The 26,230-nt window shown below is 41.8% G+C and overlaps 1 protein-coding gene across 8 annotated transcripts in view; it reads right to left on the minus strand.

The window, feature by feature from the left end:
• Positions 1-26,230, minus strand: part of TEAD1 (TEA domain transcription factor 1) — a 160,935-nt gene that overhangs the window by 83,468 nt on the left and 51,237 nt on the right. For all 8 annotated transcript variants that reach the window (XM_065839597.2, XM_065839600.2, XM_065839602.2 and 5 more), the window contains exon 3: positions 21,539-21,792. In XM_065839597.2, coding sequence (XP_065695669.1) covers positions 21,539-21,686 — 148 coding nt within the window. In that variant the 5' untranslated portion in view covers positions 21,687-21,792. The remainder of the gene's footprint in view (positions 1-21,538; positions 21,793-26,230) is intronic.

The raw sequence follows: 26,230 nt of genomic DNA on the forward strand, positions 1-26,230 counted from the left end.
TCTTGCTATTTACCCCTGTTGCACCGTCACCAGGATACACAGTGTTTAGGTCTAGTCCTGCGGTCCTGACATTAAAAAACAACACAACCCCCCAAAATTCACTTTCAGTACTGCATTAAGGCCTTCATTACAGACTTGTAAAAGGTGTCTAAAACCAAACATCACAGCAGCAAGCAAACTCTTTTGTATTGAAATGCAAAATACACGCATTTTCAGTAGTTTAATAAAAGCAAGGCAATTGTTCCAAAGTGCTTGCTGATCAATAGGATGAAATGAGTGTGCTAAAAATGAGAGGAGTGAGCTTGGAATTAACTGAAAACACATGATAGAACACAAATGGGGAAATTCTACTTCTCTAAAAATTAAGATTTGTCTAATTTGGAAATGACAGCCATTGGTACTTAAAGAAATCTATTTAAGGCTTATGCACTGCTTTAATAAATTTCCAAAGATGAAGGAGAAACTGTTCCAGATTTCATAGAGCTAATGTATTATAGCAGAAAATGCTTTTTTTTTATGTTTTTCACTGACACACACTGATATACATTATGTCATTTGAAAAAATGGCAGCTTTGTCTGTACTTAATAACTACAAGGCGTGGGTAAGAAACAGCTAAAGCATAAAACCCTAAGGACAAGGCTTCATTGTGAGCATTAAACAATTATTACAATGCAAAATTAGTCAAAGTAATATCTCTGTTTTACTTCAAGTGATGTGAGGTCTGATCCAGAGCTGAATTTACTGTCAGCTCTAGTTACGATGGCATTTCACACTCCATTTTTTTGCTTACAATTAAAGGGGCAAAATCCATTTTCTTTTTTAACCTAGTTTGATTTATTAAATTCAGTTCCTGATAATAATTAGTTTTAGACTTTAAACTTGCCCTCGTTTTATTTGTTAGTGTATCTGAATTTGTTTCTTGTTATGTAAAAAGCTCTTTACCATAAGAAATTGAGCACACAGGGGAGACAGAGTGGGAGGTTTCTCTCTTCCCCCCAAGTGACAAGCAGATACTATTAGGAACTTTGAAAGTAATGATTTTGAGAGGAAAATAATGGTCTTTTTACTACCATTATGATTTTTACACAACACTAGACACAACATAGGTTCTTGCAGCTGGCAGTATACTTTCAAATAATGCCTATATTCAAATTCAGTCAGCTTCTATATTTGCGAAAAGAAATCTGCTACACACATTCTCCTTGCTAGAAGAGCTGTGGAAATGGTTCATGAAAAAAGCTGCATTAAACTGAATGTTATCATTAGGATACCTGTTACACATCCGTCTGATTATTATTTATATTGAGTAGCACCCTCCATTTCAAATCCAACAGCAGAACTTCATTGTGCTAGATTAATAAATAAATAAATAAATAAGAATAAATACAATGCAGCAAGTCCAATCGGCAGGGCCAGCAGGGCTAATTGCCTCCTACTTCTGCCATGGCTATAGAACAAAAAAGCCCACAACTGAAAATAAGGCAAAAGAATCCTGTCGGGGTCTATGACATGCGGCCCACCACCCAAAGCCTCTTCTGACAGGTCTTCCCTTCTTACAGCACAGGTCTTTTCTTTTCCTTGAGGAAAGGAAAAAACCACTTATTTTTTTTCCTGGAGCGTATGCAGATCCAAACCGACAACAGCTGAAATATATGTCATTCTAATGGGTTCTGTCATAACTGGGCAAAACACAGCAATGTTAGAAAGCATTTATCAAAGATATGACAGGGTTTTCAAATTATGCTGCCTTTCAACCCACTGCATAATAAAAATGTGCGAAGTGATAGAACACTTTACTTCGTCAACATCACTAGCAGCAATAGACTTATTTTCTTTTGGAGCAGCTATTCAAATGTGACCTGACTGAACTTCAGAGTCATAATTATAGGAGCTACAGTTGAGGTATTAAAACAAAAAACACCTGTGTGACAAAGTAATTACATAACACAAACCTATTACCTTTAAAACAAACATTTCAGCTCTAACAAAGTTGCTTGCTTTCCTTTCACAAAGCAGGCAAAAATTCCCTTGTTCACTTCAGTCCTCCTGCAGCCGTCAGGCATCTCTTGAATGGCCGCAGCTGAATAAGACTTGGACAGTAAACTGTCTCACTCTCTTGAGGTTTCTACTCTGCTCAGTGTTTCTTACCTGCTGCCTTAATATGTATAAAAGTAAAGAATACACAACTAAGTTTTCAAAAGTTTGATGTGAGGACCACCCCCTTCTGCCCTCAGGGGTCAAGAGCAGCTTTGCATTGGTTTGAGTGGAGTCAGTAGTCAGAGGAGCTCACATCCCACTGAAAACATGAGTTTCCACTGATCTCAGCTACAGAAACAACCCCACATCTTGTGTCACCCTTCAAGCACACACCAAACATCACTCAGTTTTTACACATGTACAAGAAACCTTCCTCAAAGTCCGCAGATGTCAATGAAACCAGGAGCTCACCAACTGTGTTTTATTTTGCTAGACTGCAGTTCAGCAAAGGATGCAAGAACATGTCTAGCATTAGTTGCTTGGATGTCTTCTGGCTGGCTCTTGGCATGTGAAGTGTCCTCAGCTACAGCCCTGTACGCAGCAGTTATTGGTAAAGCTCTGGTTACTGCGGTGGCACAGCAGCTTTGCTGTGAGCATCCCTGAGAGGCAGGTCCTTTTTAGTTCTTGCCTGTTTATGGATTTAGAGGCCTAGATTTAAGCAATCAGTGTTTTGTTTGTTTGGGGCTTTTTTTTGCCTTTTGGGTCTCAGTCTGGCTGTTATCACAAATATTCAGTGTGACTTAAAGTGTTAAGAAATACAGCCCATAAAAAATCTGTTTAGAGTTAAGCCTTACAGAGTGTTTCAAAAAGATGAACCCAATTTCAAATGACAACTGATTTGAAATTGGGTCCATCTTTCTGAAACACCCTGTATATATGAAGGATTCCGCTGCTTACAGATACACTTATATTTCCTTACCTAGTAACTGTGTATTATGGATATCTTCCTTTCTGTCTGTTTAGTACTAACCCAGCGACAAGAACCCTAAACCCAAATTTCCATTGCTTAAGTTCCAAATGCTTTACATTTCTCTCATGGCCATTTCACTCCCTGTCTTCTACTTCCAGCACAGGAACAGAGCCAAAATTCAAATTCACCACAGTTTCTGAAATTTCCTTCTTCGGTCTCCTATTTCTTTATTTCTACAGTGGATTTTTTTTCAGTTCGTTTCTATGTTCCATAACTGACAAAGCAGTCATTCCTGTTTAACCTGCCCTCACTGCTGCTGTTAAAGCCCTGCCATCCAAACCCCACAAGCCGCTGGTAACAAGACGTGACCCAGCAGCTGCCGCAGGGCTTTCTGCAAGCGCCCTGTTATCTTCCTGCAGGCACTGGTGGACACAGCTGCCCAGTGTGGATGTCCCACCATGGAAAGAGGTGACCTCCCTACTGCCATGGGTATGCCAGGAAGCTGAAGAGGACAGCGTTGTTCTGAAGGGGCAAAATGGCTCTCAGGCTAGACATGAAGAAGAAATTTTTTACAATGACGGCAGTAAAATACTGGCCCAGGTTGCTCAGAGAGGTGGTAGATGCTCCATCACTGGAAACATCAAGGCCAGACTGGACAGGGCTCTGATCTGGTTGAAGATGTCCCTGCTCATTGTAGGGGGGTTGGACTAGATGACCTTTGAAGGTCCCTTCCAACCCAGACTAATCTATGATTCTAAAGTCTTCCCTTTGAACATCCTTTCAGAAAACTGTCATGGAGCCTGAAATCCCCCTGGTGACCTAGAAATCTGTGAAGCTGCCCATGATGTGGAAAACTGAACTCAGGCACTTAAACAGATAACACTATTACAAGCCTTAACTAGACTAGTACTAAATGATGTACAGCAGACACAAAAACTGTGTCTCTCCCTGGGGCTTTCATGTCTCCCCAGGGGTACCAGCCCCTCCTGTCCTGAGCTCACTACACTCATAGACCTGGGGATTCACTTTTCGTCTCACCAGACCACCGTGCTTCAGCCTCCACCACTGCCTTGGTATCTTAAATTATGAATCAAGAGGGCAATGCTGTAAAATAAACTCACCGGTCACGTGCCTCTTCCTTGCTGATTTCTCCCAGAGCTCCTAATAAAACCCATTATGTTAAAACACACACAAAGTGGTCAGGCGCATACAGACACACACACACGCACATCTCTATTTATTAGGCACAGTGGCTTTATATTTAAGGTAGCATATCACAGCCCTGAATAGAATTTTTAACTTGTATATTAAACAACTATTCCTGTGGCAAGAAATGCATCTGAGCCTCCATTTTCAATAAGTTACTGATTTTGTATGGGTTCTCCAGGGGTATTCAGACTAAACCATGCATGGCACAGGTGTTTGGCTGCAGCTGCCTGAAGGGACCTCCGGCAGAGCAGCAGCTACACAACAACAGGACCACCAGGCAGATTGTGCAGAGCGGGCTGGGCTTCTCATGCATGCGGTCCCCTCATATCCACAATCCTGATTTGGAGGGAATGCCATTAAAAATAACCCATGACCTCCGTTCAATCTTCCATGGCCACACAGTTTTGCCTGAGAATGGTCTTTTACTTATATTCAATATGTGAAATGAAATAACCCACTTTCCAGTACAACGTGAAATCCTGGCTTGTGACATTCCAAACCAGAACAGTAAGAATGCAAAATAATTCTTGTCAGCGCTCTCCTGACTGCAGTGGCTACGGGCCAGAATTTTCGTGATGCGATTTCCCAGAGATGGTTTTCAGGCCAGAATCTCACCTCATCCGTGCTGAAGAAACTCCAGTGGAGCAGCATGGGTGAATCTGGCTTTTTATGTGCAACCTGCTATCACTTTTTTGTCCAGAGAATTTTGTTCTGTATTTTAGCATCATTCTTCTTAACAACCTGCAAGACAATTTTCTTCAAAGAAAGCTCGTATTAGGCTTTATATCTATGACCTTAGGTTATCTTTTATAGTTTAATCCACACAAGCTTAGAAATCAAGTTTTGCCTGTGGTAGCCAGCCCATCAATTCATGTGATTGTCCACTTCCAATTCTCACAAGCAATTTGACAATTGCAAGTATTTCTCACTGCATGTTACGAAGCCTAGTGCTGCAAAAGTAATGAGACCTGGAATTACACACAGTATTGCAAGTCTAGTCATTTAACCAGGAATTTTCAAGTCATTTAGATGTTTCGGTAACAGGCATACTATAGGCCAACCTGTCATATTACTCTTATCACAAAAATGTCATGTGCCTGTCTCCTAGCTTGCACACATGCTGGCTCTGGGACTCACATCTAACCTTCTCTAATTCACAGGATAAATCAGCAAAATACATCATTTTAATGGATAGTTTCGTAAATAACAGAGCCCTCCAGCCACTAAATAGCAATCTTGAGTTATTTACTAAGGTTTGTAATTAATTAATAGGGGACTTATGGATCTTCCTTGATGTGAAAGACAGAAAACAACTGTATCGACTTGGTCCACTGGAGGCACAGAGCTGCACCCTATGCTCCTGGTGACTTCTGTCACGAGTGGGCGAGGAGGGAGATGCCCACACGAGAAAGGTCCCTTGCTTGGCTCTCCTGGAGTCAAACGCATCACAGGCTGGAAAGCTACTGCCTGTGGCCACCCACTCCAGCCCTTCACGGGGTTTAGGAGCTTTGTCAGCTGTTCAGGATGAGTGGATTGGCCACAGCACATCTTGTGCACATCCACTGATGCGAAAATAACTTCCTGAAGGCAAAAGTGGTTCATGATGAGGAAGGGGGCAGTGATGGCAGGGATGTGTGGGACATGAGTCACTGCGGCAGGGCAGCAGGTCCCTGCTCCTGCTGGGGACCAGGGAGGAGACACCTGGCCCCAGATGCCAGTACGGGGTGCCCAGGTGCCCATGGTGGGACTGGAGCTCCTGGTGGCAGCGATGCTGCAGGTGGCAGCATCATAAATAAAATAAATCATAATGGATCATAAATCAACATGATTTATGGAATAAGAAGCATTTATGAAACATCATGTGATAATACGAAATCATAAAGTAAAACATAAATGAAAATGAAACATTAAAAAGGCATCCACCCAACTCCGGCAGAGCAGAGAGTGGTCTGGCCTGGCTGCCCCCATGCAGCGATGGCTGGCTATCCCACACCACCAAACACCCATTTCTATCCCACTTTCTCCTCCTTCTACGGGTTAAATCACCACGAGCTCCAGAGCGGGTGGGAGCAGGGACAGGCTGCCTGCGCACAGCTCAGCACCTGCCCTAGAAATGTGCCTTCACAACTGTTTGCACAGCCCAAGTTTAGCAACCGGTAATAATATCTCAAAGCCCTCTTACTGCTGTATTTAAAGTTAGCTTTACTTCTCACAGCTTTTACTTCTGCAGTTAATCTGCAGCTTGGAGCCAGTGAACTTTCAAGCCTTGCAATATGCTATAGCATGGAGTTAACCTGCCGTATCTTCTTAAATTACATGGATGGTTTAATTCAAAGAAAAAAGAGCAGGTACAGAAAAACTAGTCTGAAAGCAGACTGTAAACACTGTGTTGCTTTCAGCAAGTTCAATTCACTTTCAATTCTGATCTGATATTTTTACAGATTTAATGAATCTGTCAGACTGGTACCATGCAATGGGATAAATGAGCATCAGCTTTGTTGTTCAGGCTTTGTTTTCATGTTTTCAATTAAAAACAAAAAAAACCTCCAAGCAATTAATGGGAAACATTAAAATGTAAGAACGCAACAGCTTTTAAACATATGGGAGCTTTCATCTGAGCAAGAATTTTCCCTGGAAAACACTGAGGTGAGCTTGCAACTTTCAATCAAAGATCTATTTCTAAAAAACTTTGTTGAGGTTGGTTAAGGTTATCACATAATAGGTGAATTTACACAACTTTAGAGACTGGCTTTAGCAGAATGAAATATTGATGTCTTACTTTCATAAGTGAATGACTTGCAAAAACCAGCATACAGTATGTTTCACTGCTGCAAGCTCTGCAGACTTAATACAGCTCTAGGAAAGCAAGTCCAATTCTCTCTCTGAATTGCACGTCAACGAAAACAAGACGGTTAAGGATATAGTTACTTTGGAAATGGAGGAGTCTCTAAAACGTTAAAAACAATTTCTGTACCTGAACCCTGTTGATAATTTATGTGGCCTTATAACTGCTTTTCCTGTTTTCAGAAGTTTTTCTCTTCCCTGCTAATTGACAGAAGCTGAACATCTATTTCAGTGGCGTCCTGCCAGTTTATACAAGCTGAGGATGTGGCCCATATTTTTCAAAAGGGAGGTCCTTTCCACTGTTTTGCCATCTGCCAGGCTCTACTTCAAGCTAATTAAATAATGTCGAGTTCCAGTAGGCGTTTCCAGGCCATTAGAGTTTTCCATTTCTGGAGCCCTACAGGTACCTAGTAAGTCTGGCTTCAGGAGAACCGAGCCATAGATTGGAAAGTGCTGACCACACTAAATGCCTTTTTTAAAAAGTCGGAAAATATCCTGACAGTTTGGACACCCTCTGTGTGAGATCTGTGAATGTGAGCAAACAATCTTACACACTTGGGGTTACTGAGCAGTTGACTTTAAGTATCTGTCGTTCCAACTGCATCAGTCACTAAGTTGGATAGCATGGGACACAAACCTGTGTAATGCCCCCCGGTAGACTGGTGGGTGCAGACAGCTCACTCCTGATAAACAGTGAGGATGTTTATCACATTGAATTGTTCCCCCTCCTCAACAGTCCTCACATTACAACCTTGCCCTCCCCTTGATCCAGCCCCTCCACAAGCAGCTCTACCCGTTGTCTCTTCCCCGCAGCTGGAGCCCTGACACCGGCCGCAGGGATCGGCGGCAGCAACTGCCCGCTGGGAAGCAGAAAAGCATTTTATTTACCTTCTACTCCACAGCAGCAAATGTAACAAATGACCAGTCACTCCATGCAACCATAGATTTCCTGTCATTTTTAGCATTTTCTTTCCCTCTCTGCTATTTGTATGATAAACCCACTTATGCTACTGGTCTTAAACCAGGCTGTAAACAGCTGGAGCAGAGATTGTCTCATCTTGTGTGCACAAGACGTACTACAATGGAGCCTTTATCCTGCCTGCAGACTTTCAGCAATGCTATAATTCAAATACTACTAATAATGATAGTGGATGTGGAATAATATGAGCAAGACATTATCATGAACAGAGAATAACCCTCCATCAACCAGAAGCTCTATAGGAATAATGGAGTACACCAGCAATGCGGGCAAGGGTTTGCACACACTCTGCTTTTTACCCTGAAAGAGCCCAAAACACCTTCTTAAACCTATGGAAGGACTATTTCAAACAGATCATACTGAATGAAGCCTTTTTATTAAGATGCAGCAACCCCACATGCCATTTGGGGCTAAAAAAGCAAATGATCTTTGCCAGCTGAAACTGCCACTGGCACAGGCAAGGGAGGCCTGTGTGGAGCAGCACAGCTGAACAACAAGCTCTGGCTTCTGTTTTGCCTAGGATGAAACAAGAATTACTCCAGTCTAAATCAGCCTCTCATCCATTTTACTGCCCTCTAAGAAGAAAAAAGACAAAACAAAAACCCCACAATCATTAACAAGCAAAATGTCCAGCAAACAAGAAAACGGTACTTCTCACATAGCCCCTCATGTCAGGAGCATCCTGGTTTCAGGCCAGACATAAATGTGAGATGAAGACATCAGTAAGATTTCACTGTCATTTCAATGACACACTCACACCTTCAAGTGAGCCTCTACACAGGTGTGTGTGTCTTTATGGACACACCTCTATATAAACTTCAAATGTGATTTGGGTAAGTCATCCTACGCTGATGAAGTCGTATTAGTACAAATCTCTGCCTATTTTAACTGTCTGAGTCCTATGAGTACTTTAACCCCACTTTAATGGCTAATATAAAGAAGCCTAAATCTCCAGTGTACTTTGACTTATATGACCACAATAACTCTTCTCCTTCCCTTCCTAATTAATTTATCATACGGAACCAACACTCACAGATTTCCCTTGAAATGACGTTATCATAAAGGAAAAGAACAGGATTACAATGTTCAGCACAGCTGTTGAGTGTACAGCAATGTCCTGTTAACGAACAAGCTGGAGCTGCCTAAAAGGGCCCAGGTTCGGAGGGAGGCAAGTTTGGGGTTTGAGAGGGTGTACCAGGCAGGGTAACACCGTGTGGGTAGGCTGCAAGATGCTGTGAAAAAGGGCCCAGAAAGCAAAGCAGTATTTTAAAATACACAGTTTTCCTGGCAAGTCACATGCTTTAAAACTGGAAGTAAATCATTGCAAACTTCAACTTTTGTTTCCACAGAACTTTTAAAATGTTTTTGCTTTCACACACAGGGCCCTGTTCAGCATCTTGCTGCCATGGTGTTTTTCTATCTTGACAATTCACTTCCGTGAGCAGGCATCCAGCCAACTCAAATGAGACTCAACGCAGTGAAAAGCCCTTCAGGTAAACAGTGTGATAAGCTAAACTGCAAAAACGAGACAATGTTTTTGGACTATGAGGCAGTTGCTATGGAGACGGTTGCTAATTAACTGCATTCAGCCAAGAGAACAAAGGGTTTAAGGGCAGACAGGACTCTGTATCTTAGCGTGAGCAATGCATAACGTCTTATGCAATCTGCACATCTATCATATCTGGAATACCTGAGCCTTTGCTTAGGTTGCAAAATACTTCAAGAAATGACAACAGGGTGTTTTACCCCTTTGAATTTGAACCGATTTTCAGATAATTAGTGATCTATCAGTATTTAAAAAACAAGCAAAATCTATACTTAAAAGTCACAGGTATCATGAATCAAAGCATCAAGTCAGGACTGTATTAAACATTGAAATGATTTACGTGCATTCAGAGTTACTGCTTTCACAGCTAATAAAAAATGCCATTGAAAAATCACTTCAAGGACAATATAATGTACCTAATCTATCATCCTCTCTTGCGTCTTAAAAACTACTAGGTTACAATGCTCAGAAAGCTTGGAATAATTAATTCTTCAATTCCTTCCTAAACAAAATTCTTGGAAATATACCCTGGACCTAAAGACTGTATTTAAATTAAAATGGGGTATTCTGAACAGACACTGAACTACATTATTTTGAAGTGCTTATATTTTGGGATAGCCATGTATTATGATTCTTTACTATTTCTGTAAAGCACTGTAGGCCTACAGTACTCTGTAGAAAAAGACACAAACTTGGTCAGAAGTGACACAAACCCCAGAGCAGCGCGTAGGTCCAGGTTATGGAGTCCCCCTGTGTTAGTGGGGAACCTGCCCACGCACACAGCAGCCCCTCGCAAACACAGGGCCAGGGCGTTCGCCGAGACCGAGGAGCCTCGGGCTGGACCAGGCACTTGTGTATGGCACACGAGCACCTCCCAACTCACTTCTCAGTCGAAAACTCCACAAGTTGACTTCTTTTCCTAAGTGAAAGCTGAGAAAACCAGTGAAGAGTCAGTCGCTTATTAGAAAGCCCCTTCCATTAGAGTTGATAAGTCAACGGATAAAATACATCTGTGCTAACACAAGATTTCTTTAGGTCTGGATAAATAAGGCGACATTTTTCATTTTTAAGTTAATAAGTATACGATTTAAATAAAATCAAAACAGGGATTTTTTGTCTCATGATTTAGATACTGTTAGGATTTAAAGGGTCACAACCAGTTTTGAAGTTAAGTCCTTACAAATGGGAACAGGATGAGTTCACACCTCATATGAGGCTCTTACTTCAGCAAAACTTGCTGCACACTGAACAAGCAGTATATTAATTTACTACACGAAAGCCTAAGGTTTGGGGTTTTTTGACATTTTAAATTATGAGGCATCTGCAAACAGATCCTAAATCTGAATTGCACATGGATTTTCCACACCAGCCAATTCAGATTGCCCCTAGACATCCCCTCCAGCATTAATCACTCACCCACACCACTGTAGTTCATATTTCTTTTACAGAAACAGAGGTCTGCAAGATTCTTAAACTCTTGCCTAGAAAACAGAAATTATTACTTATGTGGCAAACTAAGTTTTAAACATAAGGGACCCAATTCTGCCTTCAGTTACACTGCCATAAATCTTTAACAACTCCATTAGATTTATAACAGTGTAACTGAGGAGGAAACTGAGCACGAGCTATTTTCTAAATCGGTAATTAAATAGCAGAATTTTAGCTTGGCACAGAGTAAAGAACTCTTAGATTATGTCTCTGGATAAGGCCACATATTTTTTTGTTCCTTGAATAATGATGTTACAAACAAATCAAATAATCTTATTTTCACCAGCCTCTATATTACTCTGTGGAAGGGCCACATTTCATATCACCTCATGGAACATCAACATGGGGCTACCTATTGCCTCACTCTCCCATCCGCTGTCTCTCTCTCTTCTCCCTATACATTTTTTACTCTTTATAACTGTTATTTGGCACATGGTATATAGGACCACAAGGACCTTTTCTTGTTTGGTTTCAAGAAACTACTATACCAAACAAATGTTGAATAATAATAAAATGGCATTTAGCCAGCTCCCTTATTAGAGGTGGAAGGCATCCTGTGGTTGCATTATGCAGAGATTGTACTTTTCCGAAGACGCGGGTTCCTCTCCCAGCGTGCAGGATGTGGTGCAGGAAACATGGGCTTGCCACACTTGCCCTGAGCTCCCCAAGGGTCACCGGATCGACTGTGAAAGGGGCCCCTTCAGCATTAAAACATAGATGGCACTGGGGGGAAGAGAGCTCAACTCCCAGCTCTGCTATAAACCTCTTGATGACATCCAACAAGTTATTTAATCTCTCTAGACTTCTTCTCTTCATTGGGGTAAAGGCAGCTTGTAAAACTTCCTGTCTCATGATTTTAATAGAAGTGGGGTTTTGTGGTTATTTTACCTCATTTTTATCTTTGCTCAGTATTTCCGGTTCTAATGCATCTTTCTTATTATTTCCCACTTTGCTAACCTCACACACCAGAGCTCTCGCCGTCCCCACCAGCTCCATGTATGTTGTGCTGGTGGGGGCTGGGGGGGCTGTAATGAGGGACAACTGCTGCCAAATGGGGGCTGAGGGAGAGCAACAGCCTTTGGGGAGGCCAGGCCAGCCCAAAGGGGTTTACAAACTGTCCCGCCTGCTAAAGGCACTGCTCTGCCAACCCAGTTATATAGCTCCAAGAGCTTTTTTTTTCACTGCCTCACAGGATGGAAAATTCTGCAGGTAACTCCTCTGCATGTTATCTTTTACCATAATTCTCCTCAGCACTTGCACAGCCTCAAGTGATTAGACCTCCTATGGCTAAAAACACACCATATGCAGTCTAAATGTATAACACACAATATATGCCTGCACACCTCACCTAGCTAAATATACACCTACATAACCTATCTAATAACGCCTATGAATATGGATCCTAGTATTTCTTTGCAGATAGCTCTCACAGCAGATTGCATTCAGTCGCCCAAACAAAGAAGGAAGGTCCTAGCCAAAAGTACCTCCTTGTTGAGGTCTTTTAAATACGTTTTAATTGGCCGGAAGGAAATGTTATATCACACACACATATTTGCACGTATATATGTGTGCATATATGTATGTAGCTATTAGTAAGCACTTATTTCACCACTAATTGTACTAAGAGGTTTATTGCTGACAGTCTATCCAAGCAAGAACTAAACAAATGAAAACACAATTTTTGTTCAAAGAATTAAATGCTGAAATTACCGTATCACATGAAAGCATCTGTTAAAATGATTCAAAGGCTACTTTCCCTATGGAAAATTATTTTACTACTTATTTACAGTCATCAACAATACCCATAAACAACAGTAAGCCTGCTGCTCCCCACCACCTGGAATTGGAGCCATTTGGGTTAACATTTTATTTTCTCCAGTGTCTATTACCTGTTAGTTCAGGGGTAAAAACTGTGCTGAATTTGAGTGACTGAAGATGCTTTTTTCATCTCCGTTCCCTACTCGCATTGCTAGCATGACATAAAAGGCAATTTAAAGTACGATTTCTATAATATTTAAGTAACACTTTTCCATGCTAACCAAACCTTAGCAGATGGTAAGGTGTAAGCAAGCAAAAGTGAAGCAGCTTCAGGCAAGTAAGTCTGAAATGTCTTAGCTTTGCTGCAATGATTAGCCAGGCCGAAAAAGCACTTGGTTCCTTATCTGCAATAGTATAATATAGCTCACCTAGTCCCACACAAATTACTGGAATATGCTCCCTAACACCCCCAGGCATATATTCTGTGACTCTGTTCTCCCCAAAATTATCAGACACAAAGTCCAATGCAGTTGCCAACACAAAAACCAAGATTCAGCTCAAACCAAATCCATCACTGCCTGTTGGGCCCCCTGTCTATCCCCTCCAAGGAGGGCAACCAAACAAGGAACAGCGTTGGCAATGTGATCTTTTTTGATGGCTCATACAAACATTAACCTCTGGCAAGCTCAGTGCCTCCTTACAAAGGCAGGCCAGATTTTGTGCTAACTTTAATTCTGTGCCAAGTTTCTAAATTCTATCAGATTCTGTGAGTCCATGACAGCCACAATATCTGAATTTCTCTCCCCTCAGCAAGAAAATATCTCCATAAAAACAAGAAATCTACCTATATCCAGGAAAATCCTCAGGAGGCTTGACCTAGTTGGAGCTGGCTGTTGTAGAAAGGCTGCTAGAAAGCAGTTGTGATAGTCGTGCCTTCTCACACCAGAGAACATAAGTGTTCACCACAGTTTCTATTAACAGTGCTTATTTGAGACCTCTGTAGGTAAAATTGTAATGGTGTTTGACTGACATCCCTGCAACTCCCACGATGTGCAATGCTCTCTCAGGGTTTCAGTTTCGTTGTGAATTTGGGATGCGTTGTTGTCCCTTTTACAACAGGTCTGACAAGCCATGCTACTTCCCTATGGAGATGGAATTCGCACATTTAGGTTCAACTCTCTCCTCCTTCCCCAATGTGTATTATTTTGCTCACAAAAACATGTCCTTTAATCATCCAATGTTAAAATTTCAGTATGCCTAGAACAAAACCAGAAAAGCTTCAGAGGAGGCTTTTCCTATTAGCTAAATCATGACTTCTACTGAAAGTCTGTAAACTGTTAATCCACTAGTGCCCAATTCCTTAAACTACATGGCCAGACTAAAATCATCTGGAAGCCCAGACTCTGAAGTGTTTCTCTCTGATGTTTCAGACCAAATGTCCCACACTAAATTGTTTGTAGGACAGAAAAATATTAATGCAACTATATGACTACAGCTTCTGAAGGGCACCACAAAAAAGTTCTGCATGCATCTGTGAGGAAATCCCTGTAAGGCACAGTTAAAATACATATTAATTTTGAATAGCATGCCCCTCAGGGAATTGTGTAAGACTCGTGTCACAACAACCACAGCATTTACTCTCCAACAATTAGCCCGGGCTTGCTCCTGTGCGGTGTGGGCTGGGATCTAAGCCCACTTCTCGGGAGACTGGATGTCCCCAGAAAACCAAAGATGATGTATAAAGTTCTTTGTGCTGCCACGGCCCCTTGTTGCCTGCAGTGTTATTTGTAATCACACCACACTGAGCAAACCCACTAGGGGAGATGGGGAACATGAGGATGAAGTTTCCTTCCCGACAGGGTTCGGATGCCCGGCTTTCACCACACATCTCACTGGCCTCAGCTCTGCCTGGCTGGGAGTCTCCAGTTCCAGCAGCTCTTGGGTGCTGGTGTGAGCCATGGTGATGGTGCTGACTGTGGTGGTGGGTCCTTGTGGTGAAGGGTTCAAGTTTTGATCAATTTTTTTCTATTACTGGTCATGTAAAATGCTCTCTGCACTGTCCAAGTCTCACTCTTTATAAAGTAACAGTTTCTATGTTTTCTTACCTCTTCTGCTTCCGTAAGGATGCTCAGAACAGGGGTGTGTAACATGAACATAACTCAGCTTCCACATCTCTACATAAGCACTTTACTGGGGTCAATGGGCTGCTGCTATGATCATGTGAGATAATTCAGCCAGTATTTGAAGCTCACAAGAAAGAAGACACTTCTACCATAATCTCCTACTGGTCTCATAAAGCAGAATCCAAACCTATCAGCCCAATATAACCCTTAAGAGCATGTGGGCCTTACTTGTCTAACTCAAGCAGTCCCCAGCTTGTCTGAACCAGAAGGTGTTCACCCTGAGATGTTTCTAGGAAGGATCCCGGTTCTGCAAGGAATGAGATCAAATAAATGAGTATGTTTTATTTTGTGCTATCTACATGCAGGATTTTCAATTCTCTTGAGCTCTCAGTACTGTGCAACCAACCAACACACTACATCAGCCTAATCACAGCTGTTTAAACTACCTCCTAGCATGACAACCCTATTTCTTAAGGCTGCAAAAATATGCCTTCTGCAATTACAGGATCACAAGTTTATCTTGTGAAATCAGTGATGGAAGAAAAATGAGCTAATATAAATCATACTAGACAATCACCTAAAAGCATCCTGGATGTTCTAGTGAGGTTGCATCACTTCAGTGCTCTCATGCTAACATGCATAATTTCTAAACAAGGGCTTTACTAAAGGAACAATGTCATAAAGGAAAAACATCCTCTCACTCTGTTTAGTACAGCCAATTGGAATAGGAATAGCCATTAAATGATTTTTAAGTGGTCAAATGCCTGATCTGAACCTGCCCTTGTAGCTTCCACTTAGTGCCAGGGAAGAATTAATGCTGCTATAATAGTAACTCCTCTATACAAGGTACCCACTAAACACTGGAAGACTCAGGCAGCAGCCATACAATTTACTTGACATTGTTTCTCACAAACAGGCTATGAACAACTTTCTGCAAGTTATTCTTTATATGGATGACTGAAGAGAACATAGTAGAGGGAGGACAAAACCCAAATTGCTGGAAAGCACTTCTAAAGGATGTCCTGCTCTTTTTGATGCACGGTTTTCGAGCAAAACTGTCTAGTCTAACTTCCCGTTTCCTTTGGAACACATCGTTCTCCTGACCCCACACAGCGGAATGGAGTACTTGACCGCTGTGCTGCGTATGACCTTGCACACACAATATTACTCACGCTTTCAGATGTGGTGCTTCCCACAGCCCGCTCACTCCTGCCTGCTCCCCAGGTAGGAGCTGATACCCTTATCATGCACAGCTCTGACAGTCCCGCTTAGCTTCCTCCCTTGAGGATGGCAGCTTAGGGCAGAGGGGGAAAAAAAGAAGAAGAAAAGGAAAAAAACAAGACTATCTTCATGAAGACTCTACCACTTTATCCCAAATCATTAACAGTTTACTCTTGAAAGCCCAAATAGAAAGATTAAGCCCTGTTCCCCCACATTTCAGAAATCCTCAACAACGAGGAAGCCAAATACCCTTCATTCCTAATGACTGCAATGCCTCTTGCTCAGTTCACAAAACCAGATTGGCTCCTTGCAAGCACAGCATGCTGATGTTACAGGAATGTCACCAGATTGCAAAAATGTTTATAGGCAGATTTGTTCATAATCTGAACAACTTAAGTAGTAAATTTTCTAATAGACGCTGTATCTTCGGGCCGTCGTTTTCTTCACGTTAAGTGATTGCTCCATGGCTGCGCTGAGCCATGACGTAACCCAGCGAGCAATCGCAGCATCACAAAAATGCTTCTAGACAGATTTGTTTACAATCCAAGAAACCCAAATAGTAACTTTCATAATAGGAGTCTTGTCTCCAGTGCATTTTGTGTATGTTGCTGTGAGACCAAAAATAAAAAAATAAAATTAAAAAAAAAAAAAGAATACAAGAGCATATCTTTATACAATGATTGCAATAACAGATGAATAAACATGCAACCTGATACTTCACATCTGGTATTTCATCACTCCAAATACCTTATTCACATTTAAATATATTTAATACTGTGGAAACTTTATAAGGTAGTGATGTCTTTATAGAGGCAGTAACTTGTATGGAACTTTTAAAATTAAAAGCAACAGTAAAAATAATTTGTAACATGTTACTGTATTCTTCATAAAGCCAGTTACCTCGCAGTTTCCTACCAGAAACCCAGAAAAACACCTAATAACAGCAGTTAGCTACAGAATCACACAAACCTACAGAACAGGATTTCTTTTCCCTATGCACTAGTTCAAAGTTCTGTTTTATTATTTAATTTATACAAGGTGCTTTGGAAATGAAGAGTACTAAAACTCATCATGCAAAAATTCTATCATCTAAGCAGAAGTTTTCCCTTTACTATCATGGTAATGCAGGCCAAGAGATTTTATGCATGACCTAATAAACATATACAGCAGTTTTGAAAGGCTGGTATGCACCTTCTCACGTTAATTAGTACTCATTCGTCTCTATAAAACAACTAAACACGCTACAAAACTTCCTTTTTAAATAATTACTAATATACTCTTAAGTACTTTTGTTGCAGAGATGAATACCTCCGATGCAAATCACAATGACTAATTTCATTCATAATTGAAGAGCTGTTTACAGGTCTCAAAAATTAAGATCAAACAATTTTCTTGTCTTGAAGGCAAAAGCCACCTTTGCTACCTCAAGGCTAAGTTAGCAATGCTGATAGTAACGTGTCTGCAGGCATTATTACACTTGCTACCAACTTATGCTACTTTGGCATTGTCCCTAGAGCTGCACTAAAGCTTCATCTCCCTATAACTAAATTTAAAAATAAATTTAAAACAAACAAACAAACAAACACAACAACAACAACAAAACATGCACAGAGGGCCAAATCCATTCCCATGGTAACTCCAGCGACTTCAGTGTTACACCAGGGATAAAAGTAGAGCATTTCACAGCAGCTTTCATTCTTGTAATCTTTTCCAAAAGACTCTCCCAGGAGCAAAGACAAGCACAGGCAAACATCCTGCCAATAAGTGAGTTCACAGGAATTGCTACGAGTAACTAAACTGTCAGCAGTAACAGACCAACAACTGGAACAAAGTACAAATGCAGGACAGCCAATGCCCTCTAATGGGCTAGAGTTTTACTATGTGCTGGATAAATGAGGACACAGAAATTCATCAGAATTGATCTCGGAGAGGGGACACAAATTTTACAGTGTCCCACTTCATACTAGTGGATGATATTTGTGTTTTATCAATACTTCTTTCGAAATGGTACAGATGAAAAAAATTCTTACCAATACCTTGCAAAACTAATGAAAATGGGTCTAAAAGTTGAGTCTTTCCTTCATGGGCTACGCTCAACTGCTTCCACAAAGAGTGTGAGCATCAATTTATAGATGTGTTCCTCTACCCTCCTTCAGGCTTTTGTATTTATTCCCTCCTCAGTTTTTTTTAATTTTATTTACTAGTCAATACTGTGTTGGGAGCAAACCAAAACTGTAAGAGCACTGCAACCACACACATGCACAGGAAAGGGGAAAAGTGGCAGCACTTATCACTGGTCCCTTGGCCTTCCAGCACACTCCCTCTCTCTCAAGAATTTCCAAACTATGGTTCCTGGAATTTGCCTCTCTGAACCAAAACAAGTGTCTTTACTTCTTACCCAATCATTTCCTATAAATGTAAAAACAAGAGTTTCATTAAGCTCTTATTTTGCTTTCTGAGGGTTTCTTCAAGGAGCCATAACCCTGTACTGGTGGCAGGGTCAGCCGCAGCCTGAACTGCTCCAGGTCATGGCTTCATCCTTAGAGCCCAAGGACGCCCTAGGGCCAAAACAAAGTCAAGACATCCCCTTCTCCCTCCCCAGCTGCAGGACCTGCAACCCTTTCCTGTGGGGACAGGATTGAAAGTCTTTTGTTCTCATCCTCCGGTGCCATAAGTTACTTTTTTGGGAAGGCAAGGGGAGAGGAAAACGCCCTCCCTTTCCCTTCCCTTCCTTTCCCTTCCCTCCTTCGTGGAAGATCACAGCTGTAAAGGAACAGCTGAAGCGATGCCGGCTGCCTGGAGAGGTCACAGATGTCCCTGGGTACTGCTGGGGCGGCTGTGCCAGCGCGAGTCCCCCGGTTCTGAGCCCCCCAGTCCCGCTCGAGTGGCCCTGGGCCAACTGCTCAGGAGCCTGGACACAGCCCTCTTGGAAATGCCACTTTTAAGGACAATTTTAGACCACCACAAAGAACAGTGAAGCAACTCTGGTTTCTGCTAACATATAAAAATCACAAAGCTCTCATTAAATCAAAGGCAGAAACTTAAAATATTTCTTCAAGCAAAATCTCTGCTCTTCGCAAAGTCTCTCTCCAAAGATAAAAAACTACAATTGCTTAATCCACAGGGAGTGATCATTATATTTGCCTCTGTAAAGATCATATTTGTACAAGTGCCTATATCTAAGGTAATTTCAGTCAGAAAATGAAATGGTGCTCTCTTGACCTTTGTCTTACATGGTTCATGAATTACTGACACATTACAATATTTCCCAACACTATGGAGGCCTAGAGATATTGCAATGTCTCTCCTGTAAGTGAAATAAACTTGGTATGCCACTAAAAGGCATTAAATTATTTTCATTATGCCACACAGAATCTAAAACACTTACACTGTTTTGATTTCAAAATCCTTGGAGAACAATTATGCTCTCAGGGCCATAAGACTCTATTAGAAAGTCCTCAGAAATCTAGCATGGTTTCAATAAATCCTCAAACACTACAAAGCAGTTACTCAGCTTGAAGAATGAAAACATGAGTTCATCCACTGTAAAGTCAGGATGTAAATTCTGATTATACAGTACCCTGCACTTCCTAACACGTTTTTTCCTTCCAGTCAGGGCAACACTTTAGGTCAAGTTCTCAGCATCATACCAGCATATCTGCTTTTTTGATTGAAAATAAACAATATTTGATTTAGGATGAGCACAAATATATAAGATGTGCATATATGCTTATGGTATTACTAGCTAGCAGTATTTAATCAGCGATTAGATATGCATAAATGGTTTTCTACATATATAATTTAACAAATCTTAACATTCAGGATTAGAGCAACATTAGATTAAATCAGCGATTTTAAACATAAATGGATAAATATGTTAATTTCTTTATACAAAGGCACAAAGAATCCTTCAAAACACCAAAAATCAGATTTGGGGAGTGATTACTGTGGTTGTAGGGATCCCAATTTAAAAAACTGCAGCCACCCTTATTTTGGCTGATGAGGCTGTTCAAGCCTAACTAGAGCTTTTAAGCATAAATACACAATAAGCTTGTTTGTATATGCACGCTTATATCCTCCTAGAAAGAGCACAACCTTCTAATTAAGCCAATCATCTCCCCTTTCCAAAGGAAAGTAACAACACCGAAACGCAATCCAAACAGGCGGAAGGAGAGGACGAGAGAAATTATATTCCCTTGTGCAAGGAGAGAAGGGGATGGGGGGAGGAACAGAGGAAAATTGCAAACACAAGGAGGAAACGGGGCCCGTCAACTTTCTGCCTGGGGCAGCTGAGATGCTTCATGCTGGCTGTGCTGTGCCAGACCCGGCACAGACAGGGGTGGTGGGTTGGGGGCAGCTCCTGTGGCCACTGTGGGGGAGGCAGTGGGTTGGGGGCAGCTCCTGTGGCCGCTGTGGGGGAGGCAGTGGGTTGGGGGGCAGCTCCTGTGGCCGCTGTGGGGGAGGCGGTGGGTTGGGGGCAGCTCCTGTGGCCGCTGTGGGGGAGGCGGTGGGTTGGGGGCAGGTCCTGCCCGCCGGCAGCAGCACCAGCAGCCGCGGTGTCCCTGTTTCCATGAGCTCAGCCAGGGCGCGGGGGGGGCACAGCTGGTGGCAGCTGCAGCACCATCTGCTCAGGGTGCCCCCCCCGGGCGGCCACTGCCCCTGCCGCCCCCTCCTGCAGGCAGGGACAAGGTGGGCTGGGAGCCTGGTCCCCCACAAAAAAAGGCACCACGGAACAAGACGCCGGAGCATGGACAAGTTTGTAAAATGGAAAAGACAAAGCGACGGAGCAAGAGAGCTCGGACGAGAGGGGCGAAAGCGGAGGAGCCCCGGAGAGTGCGTGCAGATGTCAGTGTCCTTCGGCGGAGCGTATATTTATGGAATGCTGTCAGCACGTCATCTGATTTATAGCAGTTTGCACGAAGAGAAGGGGAAAGGAAAAAAAAAAAAAGGCACAAAAGCACCCCTAAGTTGCCTCTTTCATTGAGAGGCTTCTGAATGCAACAAGAACTTTATGACTTCATAATTTAACGGTACACATTCTGCCACGCCATTACACAGACCGTATTTGCCATTTCTCTTTCTGCACCATTTATTGAAAAATACTCTTCTTTTTTTTTTTTTTAAATGCTCAAGGAGTGACACATTTTAAAGCTTCCTTTAAACATTCCCATTTGGTCACAGTATAGCACTTATCAAAGGCACAATCCGGCATCAATATTGCTTTCTAGTGCCAGTGGTGAAGGCACCAGCCTGGACGGTCCTGAGCAATGTATCAGCCCAGTTGAGCTCCCTCAACTTCACAGATTTCTTCAAGATTTACTCCATACCAAAATCAGAGCCAGGGATTTAGTGTAAAAACAATCTGTGCTTTACAGTTCTCATTGGGACAATTATTTCCAAAGGCTAAATGTGTACCACTTACCATACATTTTGCCTTCATCTGATAAGATGATTTTCCTCCTCCCACATGGTGGATAGATAGCTAGGGCCTCCTGAAAGCTCTGTTCAATGTCAGGGCTCCAGACACCTTCTGCATCGTTGTCAATAGGTTTATCTGCAGAATCACTCATTCTTTCAATATCTTCGGCAGGACTCTCGCTGCCGCTCCAGCTGCTGGGCTCAATGGTGATGGCTGGGGTCTCCAAGCCTAAGCCTGGAGTCTTAAAGGAAATAAACCTACAAAACAAACAAACAAACAGACAAACCCCAAAAAGCATTAAAGACATGGAACTTCAGGCAAACATTTCTGTCTACTTCTGATACCAAATTAACAGCAGCTGAGCAGCAATGACAGCAACACAGGGAAGCACCCAGGAAAAGTAAAAAATTAATAACCATTCTTCCTCAAATCAGCAGAGGTGGAGGGATAAGGATTGTCAGAAAGGGAACTCTTTACCACGTATTTTCTGTGTGCAACTACATGAAAGCATGCAGCATCAGTTCATTTTTCACAGATAGTCAAAGCGGGTCTTAACACTGGGGAAAGCTCTGCAGCACACGACACATTTCATCTGGCTGAAGACTGGCACCCTTAAAACAACAAGCCAGATCCTCGGGCAGGGGTAAATCATACGGGCTGGAAGGCAAACACCAGTTATGCCACAGTGACCACCGGAGCCTAAAACCACTTAAACCGAAAAACAAAAGCAAAAACTATTGTTCGCATTCATCCAGATGTCAGTGGAGTAAATGGAATTACACTAGAGATGACACAGCTCTCAATGTGATTAACCAGAAAAGGCTGTAATTTTCAGATCGTACTGAAATAAATGAAACAATCAAATAAATAATACAACCAGAATCTGAGCTACATACAAACAGAATCTTTTAAAATTATAATATCAGAGTAAGGAATTACAATAAAAGATATATACATTGCTTGTTTAAAAGGTCTCTGTCACAGAACTATAGCAGAACAAAAATTACAAGCTTCAAGTTGTTGAATCAATTTAATAAGAAATAATTTAATATAGCTGCACCTGCTCACACCACCAGAGCAGCAGATCCGTCAGTGTTCCGTTTATATTTTTGAGAGAAATACAACTCTGCTATAAAGACTTGCTCCAGGCAAAAAAGCTGCTATACCAGACCAAATTCATCTCTGGTGTAATTCTTTGGGAAGTCTGTGAAATAACACCAGGAACGGATTTGGCTCAACATGTCTAGGCATAATGCAGTTTTATTTTGAAAAACGGAGAAGTTTGGTAGCTCTAACTGGTCTGAGTGGATGGGAGTGTTCAAACACGCTTGCATGAGCTGCACATGCACTTAAAAATCCAGTTGGTTGGCTAAACACACAAAAAATCCTAGACTATGACATTTTTATTCTGGCGGGGGAGAGGAGGCCCTTTGTGTGTGCAGAAGAGAGGGGTGTCCCCTTCTGCTCTCCTCCACTCTCATGACGATACACCTCTCAGGGGGGTCTCAGTACACTGTAAGTAAGTGAAAAGTGGCAGCATAGCATTCACCCCCTGGAGAAAGAAGGGGAGAACGTACATGGGAGACTGCGACAACTCTGGCAAAACACCTTTGGGCTGGAGAGCTCCCTGAAAGAAGAAATATTTACAGCAGCCCTCACCCGAACTAACCAATCAACCAGTCACTGGAGATAACCAAAACCTGATAGTCCGGTCCCTCGGAGGCTCGAGTGCACTGCAGAAAAACAGAGCTGAAACTGGGGAAACTGGGAGTAGTCTCTCAGCCTCACTAACCAACGTTACCGGTTTGACGCCCAAAGTACAGGGTATTTCCACTTCTCCAGGCTCTAACAGGAGCACTGAGGGATCAAAACATCCAAAACGGGCTCCCAAGAACGCTATTTTCCTTACTTGCATGTCTGTTTCTACAAGGAGGCATTTCTAGACTTCACATTGGTTTGAATATTTCAGCACAGTTATGAAAATGCTAGTGCCACCCACCAGTAATCTCAAGGCTAAGCAGTGTCCTGAACTCCTTTTAATAACTGATAATGAGGGAGCAGATGGATTCAGAGTTAACCACACGCAAATGATAAGTGGGTGGGAAGTCTGGCCAAGTGCACCACTTATTGTCTGGGAAATCCAGAATGTACATTTTTAAAGTCTTGTCACAAAGAGGGAGATGTAAACCTTTGTAAAATAGTGAAATACCATCCTTCATAGTTCTTAAAAGGTTGGTGGGTTGATTCAATCCTTGCAAGTTTTCAACCTTGTAGGTTAAGTTTTAGCCAAAACATAAACACAGCAATACTGGGAACAAACTGACAAAAACAGTCACATCCACTTAAGCCTCCAAATACACTGGGAATTTTAGGTAAATGAGACGTAATTGAATGTTGACTGGGATAATTTGGAGGGTTTCAGTTTTACTGCCACAGTGCAGGGAAAAATGGCTGCTGGAGATTTTATTGCCCCACATGATCAAGACCACAGTTCAGCATTTCACCAGGAGACTGTTTACTGGGTCAGTTTCTCAAAGGTGACTCAGGGAGGAAATCCTTCTCCCCCCTATGATCCGGGCACCACTGTGTGCCATGCACAGCACAGCCACAGGCACCTTTCCCTCAGCCCAACCACCCTCTGCTTACAAAATCTGCCACAGTCACAGCCTCAAGTCTTATTATCGTCCTATAAACCAGCCCTTGTTATTAAAATATGCTGAAATAATAATTAAAATGCACACAAGGAAAGTAGAGAGGCTCTAAAGTAATTAACGTTACTTGATATTCATGTTAGATCTTGCATTGTGTTTACTGGTGAATTTTCACTAACGTGCTATCTCCCTTCTCATTCCTTTTTACCTACTTGGATATCATCTTAGGGCATTAGTAGCTACTATTCCAGCCTCTAAAATCTAAGACAACCAAGTGCTTCTTCCAGAACATCTGTATGATAGGGGTGGGACACAATCTGCTGGAAAAAAACCCTCTCACGAACTAAAGATTGCTTTTAGTTATTTCCATTTTGGTGAATGCTGACATTGCAGATCAAGCTGGAGGACCAAGGAGCAAAAAACCTTGTATTAGAACCACTAAATGGCTGCCTCTTAGTTCAGGGAAATAACGAGCTACTCGGTTAATCACTTCCAGCTCAGTTCTACATATGAAAAGGCAATTCCACCTCTTTCTTAGCTTGAATTCTAAGGACCCAACTGTGATGAAAAATTTCAGACCTGTTATGCTGGAGTTCAACACGATCATCAAAAATAATACAAGCTGTCAATAGATGAGCTTTGCTGCACATTTCTAATGAGCTACAAATCTCATGTGAAGAATGTGGATTTACAGTCCAGTTTGAACTTATTAAAAATAAACAAAAAATAGCAAGTCTTCCTTAAATCTTAGGACACCAACTTTCAGTGGAAGAAGAGTTAATCTCCTGGAGGCAATTAACCACACTCAGCCCCTCCAAGCCCCATAAGCAGAGCCTGCACACATGGCAGGTCACGTTGAAGAGTTCTGTATTTGCTTTTTGTCATGTTAACTGACATAGAACGAATTTTGTGCTTGTACTTTCTGTTAACAAAACACCCCAAGACTACCCCAAAAAAAAAAAAAAAAAAAAAAAAAAAACCAAAATGAAACAAACCAAAACCAGATTTTGGTTAACCTTTAAGCAATCTTAGAAAGTACAAAAAGCACACTACTGTAGTTTAGGAGGTCTCTCTTCAGAGTTTCTCTTTTAACACCAGTCTCTCTCTGTTACACATTCCAAGACAGCTTCCCCTGCACATATAGCACTTCTAGGTGCAAATGCATCTTTCTTGCAGTTGCTTTCTACTCTTTCCAGTTAAGTCAATTCTAAGTACATCTGGTTTTCTCATTTAGTTATTAAGACACTTTTTCTATGCGTCATGGAGGTATATTCCCCACTCAAACGCAATGTTACATCTAGCAATGGAGAAATTATGAGGGGCAATACTGGAGTTTATAAATAGATTTTATAGCTAATCCATTCAATACAGCTTCATGAGGTACAAGGTGTGACTTATTTTCATTATTATGTTTACATGGTAACTTAAAAAGTTACTCTAACATCTCAGAGAAACAAGAGTAGCTGTTGTCAGAGCTGATCAAACCAACGAGTTTAACTAAAACCAAATGATAGTCTGCAACATCTTATCAAGGGAATGATTTTTTTGCTTGCATAGAATATTCTCTTATGCCCTTACTTTATGAGCAATGCAAACCTGGGCTTGCCCAGAAAGTTGCTGCTCACAGACCAACAACTGAGATCAATAGCTCTTCACAGGGTGTAGGACAAGTGCAGATTTAAGGCCTTGATATGCTTCATATCCTTCAACACTTCCACGATGAACCAACACGGAAACATTGTCTTTCAAGTGTCATCAGAGCTGAATCTTATTTTACAACGTTCTGCAAAAGTTAAACTATTTTGTTTGTTCAATTAATTTGTTTTCCTGAATTTCAGCATATGGGTGCTGAATGGTGCCTTCACTAAGGTATCACTTGTATACACACATAACCCCTTGCTGAGGATTAATATTCTGCAGGTATTGGTGCAGGAACATGAGAAAGGCTAAAAACATGCCTTGGTTCTGAGAGATGTCAGAGAAAAAAGGATTATGCCTCCTCCAGTCTTCTGAATTCTGTCTGCTCGAATGAAACCAAATGCAG

This window comes from Patagioenas fasciata, chromosome 5 (genome assembly GCF_037038585.1).
Source record: "Patagioenas fasciata isolate bPatFas1 chromosome 5, bPatFas1.hap1, whole genome shotgun sequence".
Classification (NCBI taxonomy): Eukaryota; Metazoa; Chordata; class Aves; order Columbiformes; family Columbidae; genus Patagioenas; species Patagioenas fasciata.